This window comes from Tremella mesenterica (assembly GCF_000271645.1).
Source record: "Tremella mesenterica DSM 1558 unplaced genomic scaffold TREMEscaffold_4, whole genome shotgun sequence".
Lineage (NCBI taxonomy): Eukaryota > Fungi > Basidiomycota > Tremellomycetes > Tremellales > Tremellaceae > Tremella > Tremella mesenterica.
Window position 1 is genome coordinate 1,655,407 of NW_006711228.1, and position 22,179 is coordinate 1,677,585.

The window sequence follows — 22,179 nt, forward strand, 5'->3', positions numbered from 1 at the left end:
GGCGCAGACGTCGAAAGGGGTGTAACTACGACGTACTACGGCGTAGTTACTCCTGAACTAGGGTTTTGCTCTAACTGAAGGCGATGTATCTTGAATTTATAGCTATCTCTATTTGTCTTTCACTACTGACAACAATCAAGGATCGCTGAAGAACTTCAGCGATCTTCTCAGCTAATATTATCTACCCCTCCTAGACGTTCATCCAACCCTCTCGCGCTTTGACGTACTTCAACGCACTTCGTCCAACTTCCCCGAGCCCTCGGCCATCCTCTTCCTCCTTCGACTAACTCCGCCTAACATCGCCGCACTTCTGCTCCCATTGTCCCTACTTAGCCTAACTCCGTCTAACTTCGCCGTACTGATGATGCTGTCTCTTGGGAACAGACTAACTCCGCCTAACATCGCCGCACTTCTGCTCCCATTGTCCCTACTTAGCCTAACTCCGTCTAACTTCGCCGTACTTCTGCTCCCATTGTTCCTACTTAGCCTAACTCCGTCTAACTTCGCCGTACTTGGTGTCAGAAGTCCTGAGTTACGTGTAGAGTAAAAAGGTTAAGGCGTGATGGGGTTTTGATGGCCAAAGGAGGGTCATTGTTTCTCACGACTCCATCTTCTACTATCATCCCACCATGAGTGGGCTCCCTCAGTATCAGTAAGCTCTTCACGGGCTACCACTAACAACGGATCGTTTCTTATCACGTTTCTCATCCGCCAGTTAGCATCCCAGAACGTCTCACTAGCCGCACGAACCTCGTCCCTCAGTCCTTGAGTGCTGGGCCCAGCAACCGCGACACCAGTCAGATCACGCTCCTTTCGCCCGATGGTATCATTGATCTCTCCCCAGAACTTATGGCCGAAGATAGCGTGGCGACCAGTACGAAGGAGATGTTCGTTCCATTCGAGCAGCAAACTATGAGTAGCAGATCCAATATGAGAACTTTTCTTTGATAAGTTCCGGGTTAAAAGACGAATTTGATTAAGGAAACGGCGAATGATGACCCCTTGTACGTCCATCATGTCTGCTGCACGAAGAGCTACCATGGTCATAGCTGCTAACCGTTTCTCCGAAGAGGAGGAGGAAGACCGGGAAGTTCGTCCGATGACGAAGGAGATTCGGTCGCGAACACCGAACGACGAGCAGCGGGGGGCGACGAGCGAGCGACGGGCGAAGAGCGAGAAGTTGTCGAGACTTTCCTCTGTTTAGCAGGGGAAGGGGGGAGGAAGGAACAGACACCTGATGTACACGATGCACATCGTGTACCGCGGTTGGTCCCACAAGGACGAACACAGGGGAAGTCGGGGTGACGAGATTGCTCGTCACTGGAAGTTAGGATCTGTTACGTTCTGGGAAGTTTGATTCACTCACCGGCAGCGATCACATTCTTCGCCCTTGGGAGCAAGCTCCCACCTTCCAGGTTGGGCCGCAAGGAGGGCCAAGAGACTCGCCGAAGTTCTTACCGTTCCCGGACGAGGAACAGGCGAGGAAGAGGGGGCTTCAACCCGTACCCGTTTGCGAGCGGGGGTGGGCGAGGACAAAGCGGACGAAGAGGAAGAGGACACCGATATTGGTGAAGAAGTTCGTCGATGTCTCTTCTTAGGAGACCGAAGGATGGAAGATTTTCTTCTTAAACTCGCCTCTTTCGAGGGAGCTTTTCTCTTGGCCGGAGTCGAGGATGGACCGGCGACGGGAGCGGGAGGCGCGGAAGACGAGGAAGACGCCGACAGAGAAGGGAGAGCGGCCGACAAGGAAGAGAGGCGAAGGCCAGCCGAGCTGGCAAGGCGGCGGACGAAGGACGAAGGAGGAGCAGGAGGGGGAGACTGGACCCGGGACACTAACATCAGCCATGACACGAAACTTCTCCACGAAATTCTTAGGCAATTAGAACTTACTGCTTCGAGTCCTTCGGGCAACGTTCGAAGGAGGAGATTTGACGAGTTTTCGAGGGGTAGACGGGGCCATGGTGGGTATGAAGAGATGAATTTAGTGAGAGAGTTGGTTGAGATGTAAGAAGAGAGTTAGAATTGAAGAAGTTAGGGGGGGAAGTTCGTCGACTCACAAAGTATAAGGGGAAATTCGTTGCTGTTGACAACAGATAAGGGTGTTCCCGTCGTCAACGTTGTGTTTCATGGAGTCCAGGATACCACGAAGATCCCTGGATACGAGAGAAAATTTTTAGGCTAAGGGGTTTCCTACTTGCACTCATGGATACTGCACTCACGAACAGATTATTGCTTCCCATTCCCCATACATAAAATTCCTCTATCATTGTCATATCTTCTTGTCACATACGAATTTCCCCCACGATTTTCCAATGTCTAGGAGGCAAGTTACGAAGTTCGGTAGATGGCGATCTTGTTGTAAGGAAGGCGGCGTAGCCAAAGGAGGTTTCAGATTTTCCTGGAATTTCATTACGGGAATTACATTGTCAGGAAGTTGGTTTGAGGAGAAGGGTGAGAACCGAACTTCATGCTGAGTTGTTTTGTTCTTTTCGGCGTTGATGTTCGCTCACGAGGACGTTCGCGCTCAAGGAGGGGGCGACTGTCACGCGGCGCCGCGTGACATTATCCTTTCCCATCAAACGAAGTTCCTTTGGACATCAGTTCGCCATCAACGACCCAGTTCGCATGAACTTCACCACCCACGAGGGTATTAGGAGGCTAACTTCGTCGAGGACGAAGTTAGTCATGTAGGAACTTAGGGGGATACGAAGTTAGGAAGATACGAAGTTAGGGAGATACGAAGTTAGGAGGATACGAAGTTAGGAAGGCACGAACTTCGTCGGGGACGAAGTTCGTGAGGTACGAAGCTCGGGACGTCGGGTTGAACGAAGTTCTGCGTTGACGAAGTTAGGGAAGGACGAAGTACTTAAGGGCCGAAGTTCCCAGAGATCTTTGACGATCTCTGGTTGTTGTCTTAGTGATAGAAGTTAGTAAAGTACGAAGTTATTACACCCAGAAGTTATTGTCACCTATTTCATATCTCGAACAACGAAGTTGGTAAAGGTCGAAGCCCACGAAGTTATTGGCCGTCGGTCGTAGGAAGTTAACGAAGAAGCAACCCTGTGACAAAGACTCACATATCGAATGACCCAGTCGGGATTCGAATGCTTGGGTTTACGCTTGTCAATATCTGTCCATACTGTAAAGAACGCTTCAATATCTTCGGGCTCATCCATTGTACTTCCCTCATAATCAAGATGACTCATGGATATAATCAGGCTCCATGGATCCCCAGGTTCTTCCCGAGAGAGCTGCACAAATATAGGATCAATAGCCCCTCCTGTTCCAGGCTCCCTTGTCAGTTCTATCAAACTTCCATATTGACGATAATAATCCCCAACTGGATCGACAGAGACATGCTCTCTGATCGAAAACATCAAGTCATTCTTGTTTTCTGCCTCCCTGTTTTCTGATTCTTTGTCTTTTGCTCTCCTCCTCAGCTCTGCCCTTTTCCTAGTACGATGAGACATCAGGGATACTACTCAAATCGTGAGACAGTAATCAAGGAGATGTGTGAGAGAGGGAGATGATCCAAGCTACTTGGCCAGTGCAGTGGAGAAAGGGAAGGACAAGGTCGGAATTCGAACCGGTAAGTGAAAGTTGATGGAAGGAGTTTGAAACTTTTCTTCTCTGACTCAATTCTCCTTCCCCCACTCTATCCCCATCTTCATTTCTGAGTACCAAGTGATGCACCTTTGGCAGTGGGCTCATGCGTGAATGTCTCTCGTGCGCCGGCTTCCTTGGGAACACGGTGGAGGATCATACCTCAAACCCGGTGGTCTCCTGAACTCATGCTCTCAACGCAATTGACCTTGGCTGAACGTCACGGCTTAAGCTGGTAGGGGTATTCACCTCCCAGCAGATCTGGCTGGATCCTCACCGGAAACTGGAGATGGGACACTATATAGGAAAGGTGATCAGTAGTATGTAGTCCATGGTGCCCTTTTGAACATCAGACCGTCAATTTTCAGACAGTTTTAGTCTTCTCAGTGGCCGAGAGATGGATGGTTGTAAAACTTTGCAGGAGTCATCTCTACTCCCGTGGTGAGTTGACATGGCAAGGATCTGGTACATTAATTCCACATGATCTCCAATGGCTGATAAAAACATCGTTCAAGAATGCTCTACGGATACATACTTCACGTATGGGGGAATGAGGGGAGATGCTATTCTTGACCTCGTCCCACGGCAGCCTGGTGACTGCACAGTACTATCTCTGACTTCCTCAGACCGGGCCCTTATACTGTGTTCTCTACCCTTTTGTCCGGCTCAGGTTTGTCCCGGCTCAGGTGGGCTGGATCTCTCCTTTTTGACCCCAGTCGACGAAAGTCGTGTATCATATTTATGGTGGTCGTCCAGATAGGTAAACGTGTCCGGGAGTAGGACTTCCCTTCTCCCTCTTGATCCCTGTATCTACCTAGATCCCACCACCCGGCTATAACCCGGATAATTCATGAGTCGTGCGCAACGGATTCTCGCTCATGCTTGAGGCGTGGGAAATGGTGAAAGGTAAGAATCATAGCATCTATCCAAGAGCACACCTTTCTCCTTGACTACACTGCCATGCACGGCCCCCTTCCCGGTCTGATTCAGGTCTCTCACGTATCCATTGACGTGAGGGCTTCTTTCTCCGGCCACTCCTCCTACTCCCCTCATTCAAATTCAACCATCTCTTTACCTACACCCCCTTCTCACAAATTTGCAAACTTCTTGCCCACACCCCAAATGAACCGAGGGATGACAGGTAGAGATTCAGATCACAATGAAGATTCACCTCCCTATAAGAGTGATCAATCATGGTCTGTACTATATGGGATGGAATACTTACTGAAATTTCACGGTCTTACTGACCCGTCCGGGCTGTTGCGACTCCATGGTCAGTTACCCTCAGACTGGTACGAGACCCCAACAGCCCGCAGGGATCCGAAGTCGTGTTCAGTCAGACCAGATAGTTCGCAAGCCCTTCAAACTGACAGCGACATGGTTCATCAGGACACGGGACTCGACGGGAATGATTGAGAGAGTCTTGTCCGAACTGCCAGTGAGAACATCTCCCCAAAGAACAAAACAGAGGAAGAACAGGTCAGTGTAGCAGAGATTAAAACCCTCAACTACCCGGCCCAACCAACCCTAGGAAAACAGCAGCTCAAAAAAGAAGGGACAAAATCTTCGAAGGACACAACCCTGACACATAAGGCAGATGCTGTGGGTGGGAAAATACTTGAGCCCTCTCCAGAATCCGTACCAAAGTGGGTTGAGCCAATTGAGTATCCTATACAAATGAAGGCAGAGGCCATATCCATCAGGTCCCAAATTGACACTTCCTCCCTCGATGCCGACATTCATCAACGTTTGCAAAACTTCCTCGGTACCCAGTGGATTCGGGAGACTGCAGAATCGGGATTGCGGGGGAGTGGTGATTTCCCACCGCAGGCGGATCTCGCTGAAGCTTCTACAAAGTTGCTTCAAGATGTTTTCATGGATTTTGATGAGTCTATGAGGCGCCCAACCATACTTCTCAACTGGGCATTTCCTGAGGCGTCTCTCCTGATTTTGGCAGAAGCATCACAAAAGGGGCTTTCACATACTAGGATTCTCACAGCTCACATCCCGGTAGATGATCCTGAACTTGCCAGTGAAATCCTGTGGTACAGCATGGCCACACACCGAGTGACTGAGGCGCACACTGCTTCCAAGCATAAACCATCCTTGCCAGAGGATAGCATATCAATGCAGTGGAACCAACAAATACTCCCCAGAGAATGTAAAAAGCAGACAGTGAAGGGTGTCACTAAGCACTTTCAATCTTTGGGAACGACTCGGAGGACATTTGAACTAGCAACTCAGGGCGGCTGGTACAACACTAATACCCATTGGGAGCTATGCACCAACTATCCTGATGTGGTTTCAAAAGCTTTCAAAAAAGCGGGTGTCATGTATCAGGGGGGAGGGTTGCCGGAGGAGGAAAGCAAGGCCATCAGTACAGAAGGATATTCAAAGAATCAGATTAATACAGGGAAGAGCGAGGCCATGACCTCTACAGTCGACCAGTCATCAGACAAACGCGCTGTTGAAGCACCTGGTGTGGTAAGGGGGGGACCAACACCCAGCTTGACAACTGGGACAGAGGAAGGCCTAAAGACAGATAAAAAGAAGAAGAAGAAGAAGAAGAAGAAGTCAACAATTTCACTACTTGAATCAGCCGATTCAAATGCAGGCCACTCAGTAGCAACTAGTGCGCCAGCCAACTCTGGGCAACCAAAAGTCAGAGTCTGTGACAGTCCAAACCTGTCACAACACTCTGCGGTTAGAGTGTCTGAAGCTCGCCTTTGGAGTGAGCTGGCAGATGAACTACAAGGACATCCCCCACAAAATTATGGGAAGAATGAGAATTGTGGTTATATTCCAGCAAATACCTTCAAGGTCTTGTCTAATGCATGGGATAGAGAGACCCCTGATTCTGCAAAGGCAAATGCTATTCTGAAGGAAATGCTAAGGCTGGCAGCAGTCTGTGACACTGAGAGAGATTGGCGTATTGCAACAGTCACACACTTGAAACCAGAGACAAAGCGCTCTTTGAAAGATCAGATATTGAGGGAAAATGATGTGGGTACTGTTGGTTTGGACTTTTGCGACCTTGAGGGGTCAGTTGGAGCGGTTTCTAAGCTCTTGAAGAATAATCCCCGACCAACACACATTAGTCCGACGGTCAATCCTCGGAAGGAAAGCCGCTTTGTCTTCCCTCCTGAACCAGCAGACCTTAAAGGGCAGATAAAGTATGATGATGCCTCTGTCTTGTGGACCAAATTTTTTAACCACCCGGGGCCATCCACCAATCTCTGGTGGAGGAGGGTGCAAGCAGGGCTGAATCCGGAACAGCTTGCAGGTCTTTGGCTTTGGGGAACAAATGCTCATGCACGTGCTTTGGCGTGGGACGTGACTAAATCCTTGGGCACGACTTTTCTGTCTAAGAGAATAAAAGACGGTCCACGGCCAGTAACCCGATCTGAAGCTTCAGGGTCTCTCCGACCCTAAGGAGACAAGGTTGCTCTGACATGGGAGACCTCAGGCCCTGGTCGAGTCTGATACTGAAGACAGGATGACAGTATGTGACATGCATCAGAGAGTTAGAGAGAGCTGATTCACGATGATGAGCGATAGTTGCACGGCACGGACACTCAAATGAAAACGTTGATGAGTGGCCTCAATGGTATCTGCCAGTTTCACTGTCCAATCACCATCTTCGTGTTGCATTATCCTTGTCACATGCTACTGACTCCGCTCCACCCACCTCCATCCCTGGTTGTCTGATCACCCTGTCCATGCTGCTCACAACTGAAGGGGAGGAAAGCAGAGGTTCCGTGCGGATGTAAGGACAATTCGGCATTTCCGCCACTGGACACAAGTGCCACTAACCAGATTGCATCCACCTTCTACACCGCACCTCGATCGGAAGCGAATGTCGGGATCATGGTCAATGCTACCGAGTGCTTTTGTCCATGGAGTAGCTGAGGGCGGGACTAGGATAATACATGCATTGTATGACTGACGCGCCCGATGGATAAAGGGGCTGGATTGACGGATCGATGCATCTAAAGAGAGTACTAAGATGACGAGTTTCGATGGTATGGAGGTACCGAGACGTGTCAATCCTGAAACTCTAACAAAAGGTCGAAGGGCAACCATGAAGAAATGGATCGAAGGGATCATTGATGCTTTTCATGCGCTACGGATGAGCAGAATTCCAAATGATGGGGGATAGAGCTCACGGTTGTACATCAACAATTTCTCGATAAGGTCAACGTGAGTGAGAACCATTCGTCGACAACAATACCGTTTCCTACTCGTCAATTCGGGTCGATTGGAGAGCAATGCATGACTTACAGTTGAAGCCTGTCAAGCGCTTCACTGTATTGTCAGCACACTTCGTTCAATAAGTTAATCCCGCCTGAGATATCGTCTCCGGTAAAATATCATGATCATGATGGGGCTGATCAAGCCTCGAGCATTTGACATGACAGCTCCATATCAATATTCCAAAAGGGTGGACATTCCGGAGGAACAGTGCGAGTGAGGGAGTTGTCATCGGGAACATCCGACCGAGGTGCAGGGTTTATGATACTTTGGGGTGTCGTCACGTTCCGAGGGTACAAGAAAGCAGTAAGAGAGCAGTAAAAGTCACTCACCCCTCATTCACACCCGCTGCCAGTAGCTCCATCCAGCTCTCCCACAGATTCCCAATGACTTTACCGCAACTGAAGCACCTGACGGGTATGATCTGATCGTCAACACTCCCGACCCGGAATCTTTCTCCACCTCCAACTTGCCCTCCTGTCCATCCCACCTCCTGGACTCTTCCCCGCCACTGTCCATCCCACAGTCTCGGCTCATGCCCATGATGTCAGATAAGTATACAGTACGCGGGGACTCACCATGATGCTTTCCGCGGTATAGAATTGTCAATGAGGTGGAAGAGTAAATATAGAGCGGCAAAACAAAAGACGGAATCAAAATTGACGCAGTATCCAAAATGCCACGTCACCACGTCACCACTCCAATCAACACTAACGCGCTTGACTTCTTTCTTGCCCTCACCTCGCCCCTCGCCCCTCGCCCCTTCCCCCTCCCCCATCCATCATATCCTCCCTACAACATGTCCACAAAGGTAGCCAGGCCTCCAGCACCTCCAAGATCTCCCCGAAAGCTACCGAGGTCTACAAGGAAGGCGAAGGAGAAAGACACCGGGCTGGAAGAGGAGCTCGAGAGGGTTTTGAAGATTTCTCAGAACATTCCCGCGCCCATGACCAGCAAGCCAGAGGGTAGTATTAGTCCCAGAACGACATCCATTCGAAAGCAGAACGTCGTAGTCGCTGGTCCCAGCGCCCCGAGAACCGCCATTCAACGATCTGTGGTCGTAAAAGCCGTCAATACAGCAAATGCCACGCGATCCACTACTGTCGCTTCCAGTTCAAAACTTCCACCCAAAGTCGCCAAGGCCAATAAGGTGGAAACAGTCAGGTTCGGAAACAGTAAGGGTAAGCAAAGGTTGATCAATCAACAGGATGCTCCATGGATATCCGACGAGTCGGATATGTCTCCCTCTCAGCGAGCCCAGGCGGCCATGTCGGCATTGAGCTCTTCGATGACTGTCCTCTGCAATGCTCTGCGGGCGGGTTACAAACATGGTGTGGCCGTCGAGAATTGGAAAGAGAGTAGGGTGTTGGAATGTGTGGACATGGCCGAAACTGCACTACTTGTATTGAGGAGGATGGCGGATCAGGGCCGTTTAGGGAACAAGGCTATCGAAGTGGAAAGGGCTTCTCAGAATTTGACCCTGAGACTGTGTCAGATAAACATGGTGAGTGTCTAGTATAATGGCAATATCCGATCATTCTGGCCTCGTAATCATCTTATATCTGTGACCGGTAGTATGGTAGCTGATTCATTAGTGGGAGAGAGCTATGGAAGTTCAGGTCAAAACCAGGCCGAGGTTACTGAAGCTCTACCAACATGCGGGTCAGGAAACGGTGAAGGAAAATCTCCTAGACATGCCATCCCCAGATGGGGATATTTTGACTGAGACGCTTAAACAAGTGATTTGTCAAGCGTTGTTTATGAGCTGGACCATCGCGATCGCACTTAGAACACCCATCGACTTCGTGAGCAGCTTCCTCTAAACTCTACTCAGGCTGATCCAAAGCGACAACTTCTCCCAACAAGAGCCCCTTCCGGTGGTTTGAATCCACTGTTGATAGCACGTACGCTGTCTTCTTCCGAAGGCCTCAAGCCCTACATTCTACTATTCTATCGGCAGACTGTTCCCTTCACTTCCCCTCTCACACCCGATATATTTATGGTCAAGCGCTTAGCTTTCAGCGCCATGGCATTGATAGCGACTGCCGGAGAGTCACCCTCTGGCACCACTCCTGCGCAAATATGGGAAGCTATGCGGCGGCAATTGATAGACCACTTAGAAGGGAGAGGCGGGACCGAGAGACCGAGAGCGGCTGCCGAGTGTCTAGAAAGTGTCACGGCCTGGGCTTTTGATATCGCTCGAGAGAGGGGAGAAAGGCAGCTTTGGTTTGACGGGAAAGAATGGAGGAAGTTGTCAGATCTGTGGGTCGAGCTCGGAAGACAGGTCAATCCTACATCCCTTTACCGCCATGAGGGTTCGAGTTGACAGTGTAGTTGAAAGATCCGACTGTAGTAGACAAGGCATCGACATTTATGACCAATAGTCCTGCAACTCAAACTCCAACGTCCGACCCATTTGTGATTTCTTCCTCTCTGCCAGATTCTTCGCCAACCACACCTATCGTTTCGGCCAGGGAAGCCCTCAGCTTTCTCCCCCGCGCGACAGCTGATCTGGTCAAAGCTCAAATGTTGGCAGAGAAGTGTCTGGGTAAGTCCGTATCTTGAGACTGGCGCAGACTCTGATTACATAGCGGACCACCCCAGCCCTACTGATGTCACCATGCTTACGTACGCGCTTCGTCATACCGACCTGCACACCCTCATAGCCTGCGCGCCTGTCTACTCTGACGAAGGAGCTGTCGATATCATTGACAAATCCCTCCGTGCACTCGAGCGACTCCGCAGGGCATGTGTCAAGATCCTTCAGCCAGGGCCGTCAGAGAAACCCGCAACATGTAGTGGAGTTCGGGACTGGATCATTGGCTACTTGACATGCGTTGAAGAATTGCTGGAGATTGAAGAGGTGAAGTCAATCTCATCATTCGTCGATCACGCTGAGCAGGCAGATCCGAGTCCGCTTAGGCTCAGGCCTTGTTGGGGCAGCCATTGATGCCTCCACGATCCTGAATTTACGCGATCAGATAACTCCAGGGATCACCTTCACTCTCCTTGCTCAACCCCTGACCAGGGCACACAAATTGGTGAAATCACTCGATACTCATCTCAAAGCGTCGGAGGAGAACGGTTGGCTGCTATGTCTCTCTACCGCCGCTTTCAATTCTGGTCGGATCATGTGGAAAGATGGCCACACAGTCGCGGCGCTCAGCTTGGGGGAACTTAGCTGTGATTGGGCCCGTGAAGCACAAGGTGATGGACTGCAGGGAAACGATAAGGGTGCGGTAGAAGAGAAGCTTAGACGAGTGGAACGTCTCGTGGTCATGTCTTACGAGCTTGTTTGCGAGTGTCATAATAAGTTGGGGGATAGGAATGTGAGTGACATTTTCATGAAGAGAACCCCGACTAAGACTAATAATAAGGCCGCTTTGCTCGCTTGTTGTCAGATACTTTATCACCAATCCATCGATCTTCTGAACGAGTTCGCCATGGCCGTCACCGAGAAGCCGGTACGTGCCGCGTTGCAACAATTTCCCACTCTCAATATTCTCCTCCGGAACGTCTTCAACCTTTTACTTTGGGATCCTGCCAATCATCGGTCGGGGTTCATGACTTTCTTCCACAATCTCTCGGAACGATTCTCCAGCCCTGCTGTTGGTGCTTTAGGCGAGAGCCTCCTTTCCATGCTAAAGACCAAAAGTTTTAGGACAGACGCTCCCCAATTGATGACCGAACTTTTTCAAGCTACACTGATCACCTATGACGCTGGCGTTTATCCCGTCCGACGACTGACAGTCCTGGTGGAGCTACTCGTGCATATCTCCACGTCAGGTCATAGTGATGACCAATTCGATTCTCTCGCCGCCGAGGCGGACCTCCTTGGACGTTACAATACTTCAGGCAATGACAGGACCTTGGTACACTATCGAACCGAACTGATGGCTGTCGTACAGCTCATCCGAGCCATCAGGGTGTACCATATTTCGACCGATCCGGCCCAAGACATTGTCGACATCGCCACTGCTGCTCTCGACAGCGTACGACAATTGATCATTCCTCCATCCAAAGCGCCCTCTCCACAAAAAGCCCAAACGCAGAGCAACGGAGTCAAACGGCCCCTTACGAAGGCGGCCACGGTCAGAAGTGCGACCAAGAATACCCCTCGGTCCGTCTCCAGGTCCGTCACTCAAACAAAAAGTGAACTCATGAAGGCCGTAGTCGTGAAGAATACTCCCAAGTCTGCCCCTAGTCCAACGAATGTTAAGCGCAGGATCAGCAGTAGCTTGGTGACGGAATTGGAGGATATCGATCGTCTTATTGCTCTTCTTGAAGCTCTTTCTTCCCTCTTAAGCCTCTTGGGTCATGTCTTCTTGAAAATCGACACCCTAAAAATCCTCCGTGCATTAGAACGACATCGCGACTCTCACTTGGACGGATATATCCGACACTCTGCTCTTCTCGCAAGCCAGTATTTGGCTCTAGGCAAGCATTCTCGTGCCAAGGCAGTTTTTACTCAAGCTTTCAAATATGTTCATGACCATCCAAGCATGTCGCGGAACGTGAAAAGCGAACTTTATCTCCGACATTCCCTGTATCTCATAGCATCCGGGAAACCCGAAGATGCCATCGTGGCACTCTCAGACGCTGAATCAATCCTACGCACTATACCAACTCCGAGCAACGTCTCCTTGCAGTCTAGTATCTTAACAAAGCATGGACAGATCGAACACGTCACACTAGCTCGACGAGCTTTGGCCGCGCTGGCTCTGGTCAGAGATGATCCCTCTGCTGCTTTGAGACACTATGAAGCCAACTTTCGTTTGTGGAGTCGAGCAATCGATATGGTTTGCAGGATTGCCCCTGACGACCCGCGAATACCTGCAGCACAACCGGTCGACGACGTTTTCACCGAATTACCAATGAAACTCAAGGGAGCGGACGAACCTCCCAAAGATGATCGACCTTCCAGATCGACTGGTCCATCAGTATTGTCCGGTCGACATCTACATGGTCTTCAGTGGGCTGTTGCGGAGAGCTTCATTGATGCTTTGTTGATTCTTGCGGATACTCTCGCCGCCAGAGGTTCAGTGAAGGAATGCGAATATTATCTGAAACAAGCCGAAGCAGTGACAAAAGCCATCAAATCGTCTACTTTGTTAGCACGAGTCTCGGCCCGATTGGCTGACCTGCGTTACCGTATGCGCCGAATGGAAGAATCTTCTGAAAAACTGAACGAAGCTTCTGGTGCATTACGAATTCTTCAAGGGCCCGATACAATCGATGTAGAACGTATACGAGGTGACTTGTTCTTCCGACAGGACTTGGCGGAAGAAGCCGAAGAAGCTTTCGATTTGGCTTTACAAAGTGTTTCAGGTTTGGAAGGAATCTATACCGCCAGCGAGAAGAAGATGCTTTCTCCTGAGAGAAGCACAGGTGGACGATTATCGACCTCGATCAGTCGATTGTCTACCTCAATGAGCCTCATGAGATTATCTCTCGGAAGCGTCCCCAAGGATCCTTTACTACCCGTAGCTTTATCTCAGGTCCTGATGCGACAAGCTTGGATGCTATGTGAAGCCGGTATCTCCGAATACAAGAACGTGGTATCCCGTCTGGCAGAATTACGCGATTGTTCAGAGGAAGTGAAAGCTGAACAATATCTCCTCGAAGGGCGATTGGCATTACACGACGCATTGGATCAATTCAAAACGGATTTATTTATGAGTTCTCTCACTGAATCGACTATCGCTCTACCTATGGGAGATCCAAAGAAACGTGTACAAGATCGATTGTCCACGAGACATAACATTCAACTCGCTCTCCTTCGCGCTGAATCAGCTTACACTTCTGGGTTACAAATATCAACGAGACGTGGTAAAGTAGAAGATATCCGACAGGCTCTTGTATCTCTCGCTCTATTGGGCACCTTTCAGACTTCTCTAGGAATGGGTTCAGGAACAATCACTAATTCCGTCGCTAGCATGTTAGCTTACAGTCCTTCCCTCACTCTTTCAAGAGAGATAATTGCAGCGATTGATATGAAATTTCCCAATCCACATATGGACGATATGATCTTTCCTTCCATCAGTGCCCTTCCCCCATCGTCTTCCACTTTGTCTAATGACTCTGATTCAGAATCAGAATCGGAAGACCGAATCCTTCGTCAATACTGGACCTCAGTAAGAGAACGGTATGCCACAGGATCTATCATCGATCAGTCAGGTTTTGATTTATCGATATTACCTCCAGAATGGGCAGTGATTAGTATCAATGTGACAGATGATAGGAACACAATGTTCGTCACTCGTCATCAGAAAGATCACGAACCACTTGTTTTCTGTCTTCCTCTCGATAGACAAGGGAGGAGAGAAGGTGATGACGACCTCTTTACGTTTGATGCGGCTATAAGTGAATTGAAGAGTATCATCGAAGCTAGTGATCAGAGTGCTAGGTCAGCGAAGGATGTAGCAGATACGACAGCGGCTAAGAAGGATTGGTGGGCTGTGAGACAAGCGCTGGATAGGAGAATGAAGACGTTGGTAGAGACTATAGAGTTTTGTTGGTTGGGGGCTTTCAAGGTGGGTCTTCCCCATACCGTTTCAACTCTACAGCAGTCTCATACATTCTCCATCAACCTTGGTACACGAATTCCCTCTGCCCTCCTCCGGCTAAGGCTGGCAATCAACAGGGTCTAACTACCTTGTCCCCTCAGCCGTCATGGATACTGACATTTGTTAGCTCTCATTCTGGGCTCTCGGAGTACTGCTCGAAGAAGGGTGAGCTAACGAATAGACTATCTTCAGCTCTCGACAAGGTCGATCAACCAAAAAGCTGAAAGAATTCAGAACGAAGCTTGACCGGATCTTTGCATATGCCCTATCTGGAAATGGTATCGCTATCAGTAAACACCAAGTTCATCTGGACGACGCCCTTTTGGAATGTTTCATCACATTGTCTTCGAAATCACGCGATGAAGAGATCGAAGATTTGGTTTATTTCATCTTGGACATCTATCAATTTCATGGGGTGCCTGTTGCCCTTGCGGAGTTGGACATTGACCAGGTAAGTGGAGTTAATCATTGCCCTCCAACGTCTCTATTTTCCATCCATTTCACTTTGTCTTCACCACAATCATCGTGATCTTTAATCGGTCAATGTACTGGAGTAAGTCTTCGCTACAGAAGGATTTGACAAGAACTCGTTGGAAGATGAAGTATCCTGAATGGATTGACACAGGTACTGATGTCCCAGATAGGGGTAGATGTGAAATCTCTCTTAGCAGAGATTGACACTACCAATGCCACCCCTACGGAACCTGAACATCTTTTCCTCGCACTTGACAAAAACGTATTTCCTATACCCTGGGAATCCCTTCCCATTCTCCGTGGTCGTCCCATCTCCCGTATCCCATCCTTACCTTTCCTTCTCGATCAAGTCAATTTGGGTCTGCATCTCCATCCAGGGTCAGACCCAGCGAAGAGAAGTGTGAATTCTAAAAAGACGTTTTATATTTTAAACCCCTCGGGAGACTTGAAAAGGACACAAGAAAGCTTCGAACCTTGGATTGATAGTATGACAAAGAGATCAGGATGGAAAGGTATAAAAGGAAGACCTCCGACTGAATTGGAATATACTACTGCGTTGAAGGAAAATGATTTGGTTTTGTGAGTGATCAAATAGCCCCATTACTCCACCGTACTTCTGCTTTTTGCCTCTTTCTCGAAGCCAGCTTCCCTGTCCCAAGCAGTGGTGAGAGTAAAACGCTTGCTAGTGTATTCCCTTACTTGGGTGTGATGTGAGGAGGTGGATGGAGAGACCAGGAAGAACGCTCAGTGTACATCAGCTGACTTGAAGATACTTTGGTCATGGTGGAGCAGAACAATATGTACGTAGTAAGGCAATCGCCCATTTACCAAAATGCGCAAGTGTCATGTTGTGGGGATGTTCTTCTGGTGAATTGAGAGATGCGGGAGATCTAGATCGTTATGGTACTCCATGGGATTATGTCATGGGAGGATGGTGAGTTTTTTACATCTTCCTCTCTCTGTTCACATAATACCGTCTCACTACTCTTCAAGTGTCATCTTTCCTCCCTTTTTTGTTCTTCTTTCCTCATCCCTCTCTTTCAGTTTCAGCTCTCCCATATCAAAATACGATCGATAAAAGACAATTGAGAAGCTGAAAGTGGGATTATGAGATGTGACATCGTATCACTGACATATTCAGTCCATCTTTAGTAGCAAATCTATGGGATGTTACAGATAAAGAGATAGATCATTTATCAACATCAGTCTTTCAACGTCTTCATCTTAACCCTTCACACGTTTCAACATCACGTAAACCCGCTTTGATCCCTTTGGCACAAATATCAAATGTACAGGCTGTTAATTCGGCTAGGGACGATTGTAAACTTTGTTATTTGACTGGAGCTGCTCCTGTGGTTTATGGGGTTCCCATCTGGGTACATTAGTGTCATGTGGGTTTAGTCGTTTTCTGGGAGGGAATGGTGATGTATTTTAGACATCTTATAATAACATTATAGCATGGTATGGTATAGCATAGCATTGGATCTGAATCATAATATACCTCTCATTTGAGGTTTTCACTTTCTTGAAGAGTGACGATGACGGTTGAGTAGAGCGCAGGTTGTCATATCTATCTTCTGAAAGAACAACATATCCGCATCACCCTGATGGCAGATGATCATGTGATAAGAGATATTTGACCATTATGCAAGTCAAGGATTAAAGGGGGTCGATGAATCTTGAATTACTCTACTCGAGTACGAGTGGTGTCAAAGTGGGGAAAACCAGGAATCAATGCATGGAATTCGTCTACGTTTTACTCTTACAATGACCCCTCCAAAAAAAATGTCACGATTGACCAAGATACAATACAAAGATTTTCTTTTCCCCTTGACTATCCCCTTATCTCAATCCTCTCTGTCCTGGTCCCATCTCCCTTGTCCCTTGTGTCTTTTTGTTGACTCATCTGTCGTACCTTTTACCCTCTTCGGGTTCCATCTTCCTCGCTCATCATCTCTTACTTCTTTCTCATCCTTATCTTTCCTCACTACAATCCTTAATGCTCATAGCTCTATCGGTATAAAACCTCGACACAACCATCACCACATCCACCCCACTTGCGACTTAGATAATATCCCTTCCCAAACCCAACTCGGTCACTCATACTTCGTTATGCCACTACCATCCGGTTTATCCCAACCTAAACAGCCATAGATACACCATCAACAGGAGTTGACATCCTTCTTTCCAAGACCCAACCTTTTTCCAATCCTGGGATAGGTACACCTCTACACCAACTTCCTAATCTATGTCGTTGATCCAACAGATTAGCATGATAAACCGCTCTCATAGCTTTAGCAGCAGGAGATTCGACTTTGTTTGTTTCCATAGTGATGTTGGGTTGTGAATTAACTAAAGTTTGATCGTATGGCGGCGGATTGTCTGGTTTTTGGTCATCAGATTGAAGATTGTTTTGACTGTCGATTAGATTATTGAATGGGAAGTTGAAGGAAGTGGTTAATCGAGGAGTATCAGGTTCAGCTAGTGCAGAAACTGAATTAGGGATGGATGAAGAGATATGATTTGACTTTTCTCCTTTTGATCCGCGTGATACTCCTGAGGTTTCTTCTTCGAGTGATGACGATGTGGAGTGGATCGATATCGAGTTGGGGAATGAAGGTGATGATAACTTTTCTCTCCCTGTTGATGCATCTGCAAACGACATTTCCACCGTTGTTGTTGATACGTTCGTCGGTTTCAGTGAGGATTTTATGAACCGTGGGAAAGGCCCAGGCTGAAGAGATTCCGACTCCACAAGAGAAATAGGTAAAGACAATGGGAAAAGAGTCTTGAACCTTGCATCTCGACTTGCGGCTTCAACGGCTGGTTGAATCAATTTCGTTGCTGCCTGTTGAGAATCTAATGAAAAACTTTGCAATCTTTTCTGCCACAGATCACGATTCTCGGCGCACAAAATGGCGTAACATTGAAGTTCTGTCCGTCAATTACATCCTTTCTCTTCGATTATGAAATGAAGAAAAGGTTGCCAACCGGAAAGCCTTATGAGGAGGGGGATGTGGAGATATCGATGATTTGAAAAGAATTGCTTACCGGGAAGAACGTCTGCAACAGCTTCAAATAAAGGTAAAGTGAATAAATCTATAAACCCAACTTGTCCCTTTGCCTGTAGAGCAGCATCCGCACTAGCAATGACCGAAACTGGTAAATCTAATTCTTGCTCCAAACTAGCTTGTATAGCCCACTCTTCTAATAAGACACTACTCCAATGTTCACTCACATCTATAGGTCTAGTTGGATTACTTATATCTGCACATTTTATCAAAGCTTGGCAGAACATTACCCTATCTTCTTCTTCATCCCTTGGCCAATCCATCCCTCGGGAGCTGGTGGGTGTTGAGGAATTCGATGAAAGGGGTGTAGAATCGAGAGATTCGGTGAATTCTTTCAATCGTGCTATCCAGGCGAAATGTAGTGACATGTCCGTAGCTAGTATAGTGGAGTATAGCACGCGTCGGAAACCTCGACGATCAAACTCGATACGGGCGGGACAGAAGAGGTCGGTTTCAGAAGGAGAATAGAGGAGAAAGCCGAAGGAATGTTTTCGAAGGAGTTGAACGACGAGCATGCAGTGCATATTTTCGAGAACGGATTTATCGTCGTATACTTGGGAAAGCGGAGTTCGGGCGTTTTTCTAAAGATCAGCATGATTCCTATGATCACCACGGTCGGACCGTGGCTCCCACCCCCAAACTTTGGGTAGAAAAAGAAACAGCGGGAACGAAACCCGTCGAGTAACAAGGAGAGACGAGACGGAATCTGATTTCACAATGTGGGAGTGGTAGCGCAAATGTGCGATTTGTGGAAGCTGATCAGACATGGTGTGTCTTGAGGGGAGCGCCAGGGAGTAGATGAGTAAAGAACCGGAGAAGGAAGAGCAAACTCTGATAATCGAGAAAGAGCTATGAAGACGAGGTACTCACCATGAAAGCATTAGACAAACCAGGATGTCCTATATCATGTCCCATGGCAGCGATCAGCACCGCCAAAACATCTTGTGGTCTCATCACCTCTCTCGCCCTACTCGTTCCCCCTTCTCCCACCTCTTCCTTGGGTTGCCAAACAATCCCTTCTTTTCTCGTCCGGAGATACTCGTATGGCGGAGCAACACCAATGGCAATCAAGAATGAATAAGTGGCTTGAAGGACATCAATGGCATGTACGTAATTGTGATAAGGGTTAGGAGCGTGATATATGGCCCTGATGGCGAAGAGCAGGCGGCGAACTTGGTCCCATTCGAGATGAAGTTCATGGATGCCTTTTATGTGGAGAACAGCATCGAAGAGGATACAAGCGGAGTGGAATACATCAGAAGGAGAGAGAAGGTGGGGTTGGAAGTTCCAGGTTGATAATGCGTCAAGAAGTCTGGTTCGGAGTGCGGGTGATATAGGTTTAGAGAGGCTATTGTTCAGCTCTGCTCTTTTCTTGAGACACCCTACCAGTTGCAATCTGGGAAGAATATTCGCCAGCTAAGACACGGTGGGATGAAGCTTCACGCACATGCGAGAGAAGAGCTGGGCGAAACGTTTTTGGTCGATAGACAGAGTATTTGCACTGGTGGATCACATAATGAGTAGAGAAGACGAGGAAAAGAAAGGCTTACTGAGCATAATCGGCCATTTGTATATCTATCGCCTTGGTGGTCTGATACCACATTGCACCTAACAGTTCTGCCAATCTGGTACTTTTCTCCTCTTCAACTTTCTTCTCCTCCTTCCTCTCCGCATCCGTCTTTCCGTCCAATTTCTCCTCCATTTGCAACATATTTGCTTTTTTCGAAGGTGTAAAAGGGAACGTAAATTCTTCTTTTCGCTTCCCAGATTTATTTCTGAATGGTGGATCTGGCGAATTTTCAAAAACCCTCGACGCTCTTTTCATAGCGATTGTTAATCCTCCTATGTCCACACTCTGCCGTCTTGCCGCGATACTGGGTCTACATGCGCAGAGACATTCCAAAAAAGGATGATAGTCGCTTGCTTCAGGCATGGGAACTTCGTAATCCTGTCTCAAGATGTTGAACGCCGCAGTAGTAGGTGTAGTGGAAGCGAAGGAATGTGTCCTTGATGCCGGTGTAGATAGAGGTATGACGATGGAATTTTTACGAGAAGTCGAATGCCATTCATGTGCTTTGTGCATTTTTCGAACAGCGGCACTGAGGATCATCTCACCTTCATGTTCACCGCCAAAGGTGAGTGCTGTGGGTGGTAGAATGACTCGAGGATCATCATTCTTTTCTCTTCCTAACCGACTGTGAGATCGTGTTCGGGCTTGAAGTGGAGGCTGAGAATGAATTTGAGATTGAGACTGAGAATGAAGATGTGTCGCTTGATCCGCAGGACTTTCACGAGCAGTCATGACCATCCGCCAAACAAGACGAGAGGTTTCCAGATCGTAGGGCGGTTTCAACACGCCCGCCGCTCCCGCCGCAACACAGGCGGTAGTGGTGGTTTGTGTCAATACTGGATTGGCGGAGAAAGCAATGACGATAGGTTTTTCAGTTGTCGTAGCACGATCACGCATCGAGATGACTGTTCGGATTTGCTCCACAGCGAAAGGCAGCCACTCTTCCTCCGTCCGGCGAGCCCGGTCCAGTAAATCCTGCTGAAAACACACCGCAGAAGGAGTGGTTCCCTGCGAAAGCAACAACGAGAGGGACAAAGATGGTAGGGACGGCGAGTCGGACAGTGGGACCAAGATGACAGGGATGGGCTGATGAGGTGTAGATGATCGGTCGTTCAGAGAAGAATGATGGATTGGTTGAAAAGTCGGTTGATCTCGTGGTGGAGAGAGAATGGGAAGAAGATGGGGAACGTTTCGAAGAACGGTCACTATCGGGTTAGCTCTCAGCTAGAGGGAAACAAAGGTGGAACAGAAAACAATGTCAAGTCGGAAGAAAGGATAGGATGAGAGTTTTTAGAGTTAGGAGTCATCGCATCTGTGAAAGTCAAGGGGTTGCCACTGATCCGCTTTCCATCGTGAAGGACAAAGGGCGGTAGAGGGATCGACAGATTACTCCTCAGGTGTTATGGGCGGAGTAAAGGGATGTGTTAGAGGAGAAAGGGTAGGAAAAAAAACGTTCGAGATGAAAGAGACGGGGGAAAGCACAGGTAAATAGGAACAAGGAGGGGAAAGGGGAAAAGTCAATCAGTTTGCGTTACAGGCACATCATCCTTTAAAGGTGGGAGTTGAGGAGACAAACTCATCAACATTTCCCCACTCATAAACAGCATGCTTTTCGAAAATAATCACATGGGTTAAAATAGGATAAACCGAAACACTTACCTTCTAAACCACTTGCTCGGAGAACAGAAACGACTTCGTCTCCCTCCCATCCTGGTCGATTACGCCCGGAACCTCTGCCCCTCATTCCGCCAGGTAGGGCGACACTGTTTCTCCCGTCGCTCGGAGGTGATAAGAGCATTGTCGGTCCTTGAGCCGCGGCCGAGGTTTGCGGACGACGTGATCTACCCTTCGTCGTTGTTGTCCGTTTTGCTCCGAGTAAGGGGGCGTGTCTCATGTAGGGAGAAGCACCAGGAGAGGTACCAGTGGAACTGATGATGGGTGAGGAAGTGTACGGAGAGTGAGACATGTCTGGTGATCCTTGAGAAACTGATGAGACCATTTGTGTGGAAAGTGTTTGAGTGCCGGTGCCAATACCAGGGGCGAGGGATAATCGTCTTCCTGCAGATATGACATGATCGATAGCTTGACTTTCCAGGTCTTTGTCGGGTTGAGGAGTGGACGAAGCAGAGTTGCTTAAATGTCGAGTGGTAGGAACTGTACTTCCGGACTGACGACTGATGAGAGGTGCAGGTCGTGAGAGATGTGCTAGAATGGAAGGTTGAAGAGGTGCGTGGGTGGCGGAGGGGAGGAGGACGAGGCATGACATGGAAGATGGGGAGATGGTGGAACGAGACGAAGTAGGGTCGGACATGGCGGACGTGGCTTCGAATGAGAGACTGGTAGAGAATTGCGTTTTTTCGGACGGATCTAAGTAATGAGTTCGAACTTGAGAATTCTTCTTTGTTACTCTGTTGATGATGGGACAGAAAAAGAGACCTGAATCGATATGGGCAAATGATTGAGGTTGAACTCACAAGTGACTTGTCCAAATTGACCAAGAAGGGACCACAAGTATTACTAGGATTCTATTTTCATAAAGGTGTTCAGCACGACCCCACCCAATTATCGCAACCCAATCTTTGAAACAAGACTTTGGCGGGGCCGAAAGGTCGAGGCTTTAGAAGATATGTCGTATGGTGTGCGG

The 22,179-nt window shown here is 48.4% G+C and overlaps 6 protein-coding genes across 6 annotated transcripts; 3 read left to right on the forward strand and 3 right to left on the reverse strand.

Moving 5' to 3' along the window:
• Positions 1-1,015: 1,015 nt before the first annotated feature.
• Positions 1,016-2,182, forward strand: TREMEDRAFT_61978 (uncharacterized protein; the record flags this gene model as incomplete). The annotated part of the gene is made up of 3 exons (XM_007004178.1): positions 1,016-1,198; positions 1,373-1,961; positions 2,094-2,182. 3 exons carry the CDS (start codon positions 1,016-1,018, stop codon positions 2,180-2,182), a joined length of 861 nt encoding a protein of 286 aa, XP_007004240.1.
• Positions 2,183-2,465: 283 nt separating this feature from the next.
• TREMEDRAFT_61979 (uncharacterized protein) lies at positions 2,466-3,470 on the reverse strand (the record flags this gene model as incomplete). The annotated part of the gene is made up of 2 exons (XM_007004179.1): positions 2,466-2,588; positions 3,078-3,470. 2 exons carry the CDS (start codon positions 3,468-3,470, stop codon positions 2,466-2,468), a joined length of 516 nt encoding a protein of 171 aa, XP_007004241.1.
• Positions 3,471-4,563: 1,093 nt separating this feature from the next.
• On the forward strand, positions 4,564-6,764 carry TREMEDRAFT_61980 (uncharacterized protein; the record flags this gene model as incomplete). The annotated part of the gene is made up of 3 exons (XM_007004180.1): positions 4,564-4,876; positions 5,072-6,644; positions 6,758-6,764. 3 exons carry the CDS (start codon positions 4,564-4,566, stop codon positions 6,762-6,764), a joined length of 1,893 nt encoding a protein of 630 aa, XP_007004242.1.
• A 955-nt stretch (positions 6,765-7,719) lies between these two features.
• TREMEDRAFT_29645 (uncharacterized protein) lies at positions 7,720-8,281 on the reverse strand (the record flags this gene model as incomplete). Its single annotated transcript, XM_007003783.1, has 3 exons — positions 7,720-7,840; positions 7,885-7,908; positions 8,187-8,281. Coding segments are annotated over 3 exons (240 nt in total), but the record flags the coding sequence as incomplete, so codon positions are not given.
• Positions 8,282-13,529: 5,248 nt separating this feature from the next.
• Positions 13,530-16,279, forward strand: TREMEDRAFT_29861 (uncharacterized protein; the record flags this gene model as incomplete). Its single annotated transcript, XM_007003802.1, has 5 exons — positions 13,530-14,387; positions 14,602-14,871; positions 15,061-15,473; positions 15,664-15,828; positions 16,036-16,279. The coding sequence occupies 5 exons, from the start codon at positions 13,530-13,532 to the stop codon at positions 16,277-16,279; spliced, it is 1,950 nt and encodes a 649-aa protein (XP_007003864.1).
• A 755-nt stretch (positions 16,280-17,034) lies between these two features.
• Positions 17,035-21,846, reverse strand: TREMEDRAFT_68552 (uncharacterized protein; the record flags this gene model as incomplete). The annotated part of the gene is made up of 8 exons (XM_007004255.1): positions 17,035-17,530; positions 17,645-17,828; positions 17,946-18,546; positions 18,836-19,313; positions 19,516-20,179; positions 20,252-20,621; positions 20,736-20,740; positions 21,195-21,846. 8 exons carry the CDS (start codon positions 21,844-21,846, stop codon positions 17,035-17,037), a joined length of 3,450 nt encoding a protein of 1,149 aa, XP_007004317.1.
• Between the last annotated feature and the right edge of the window lie 333 nt (positions 21,847-22,179).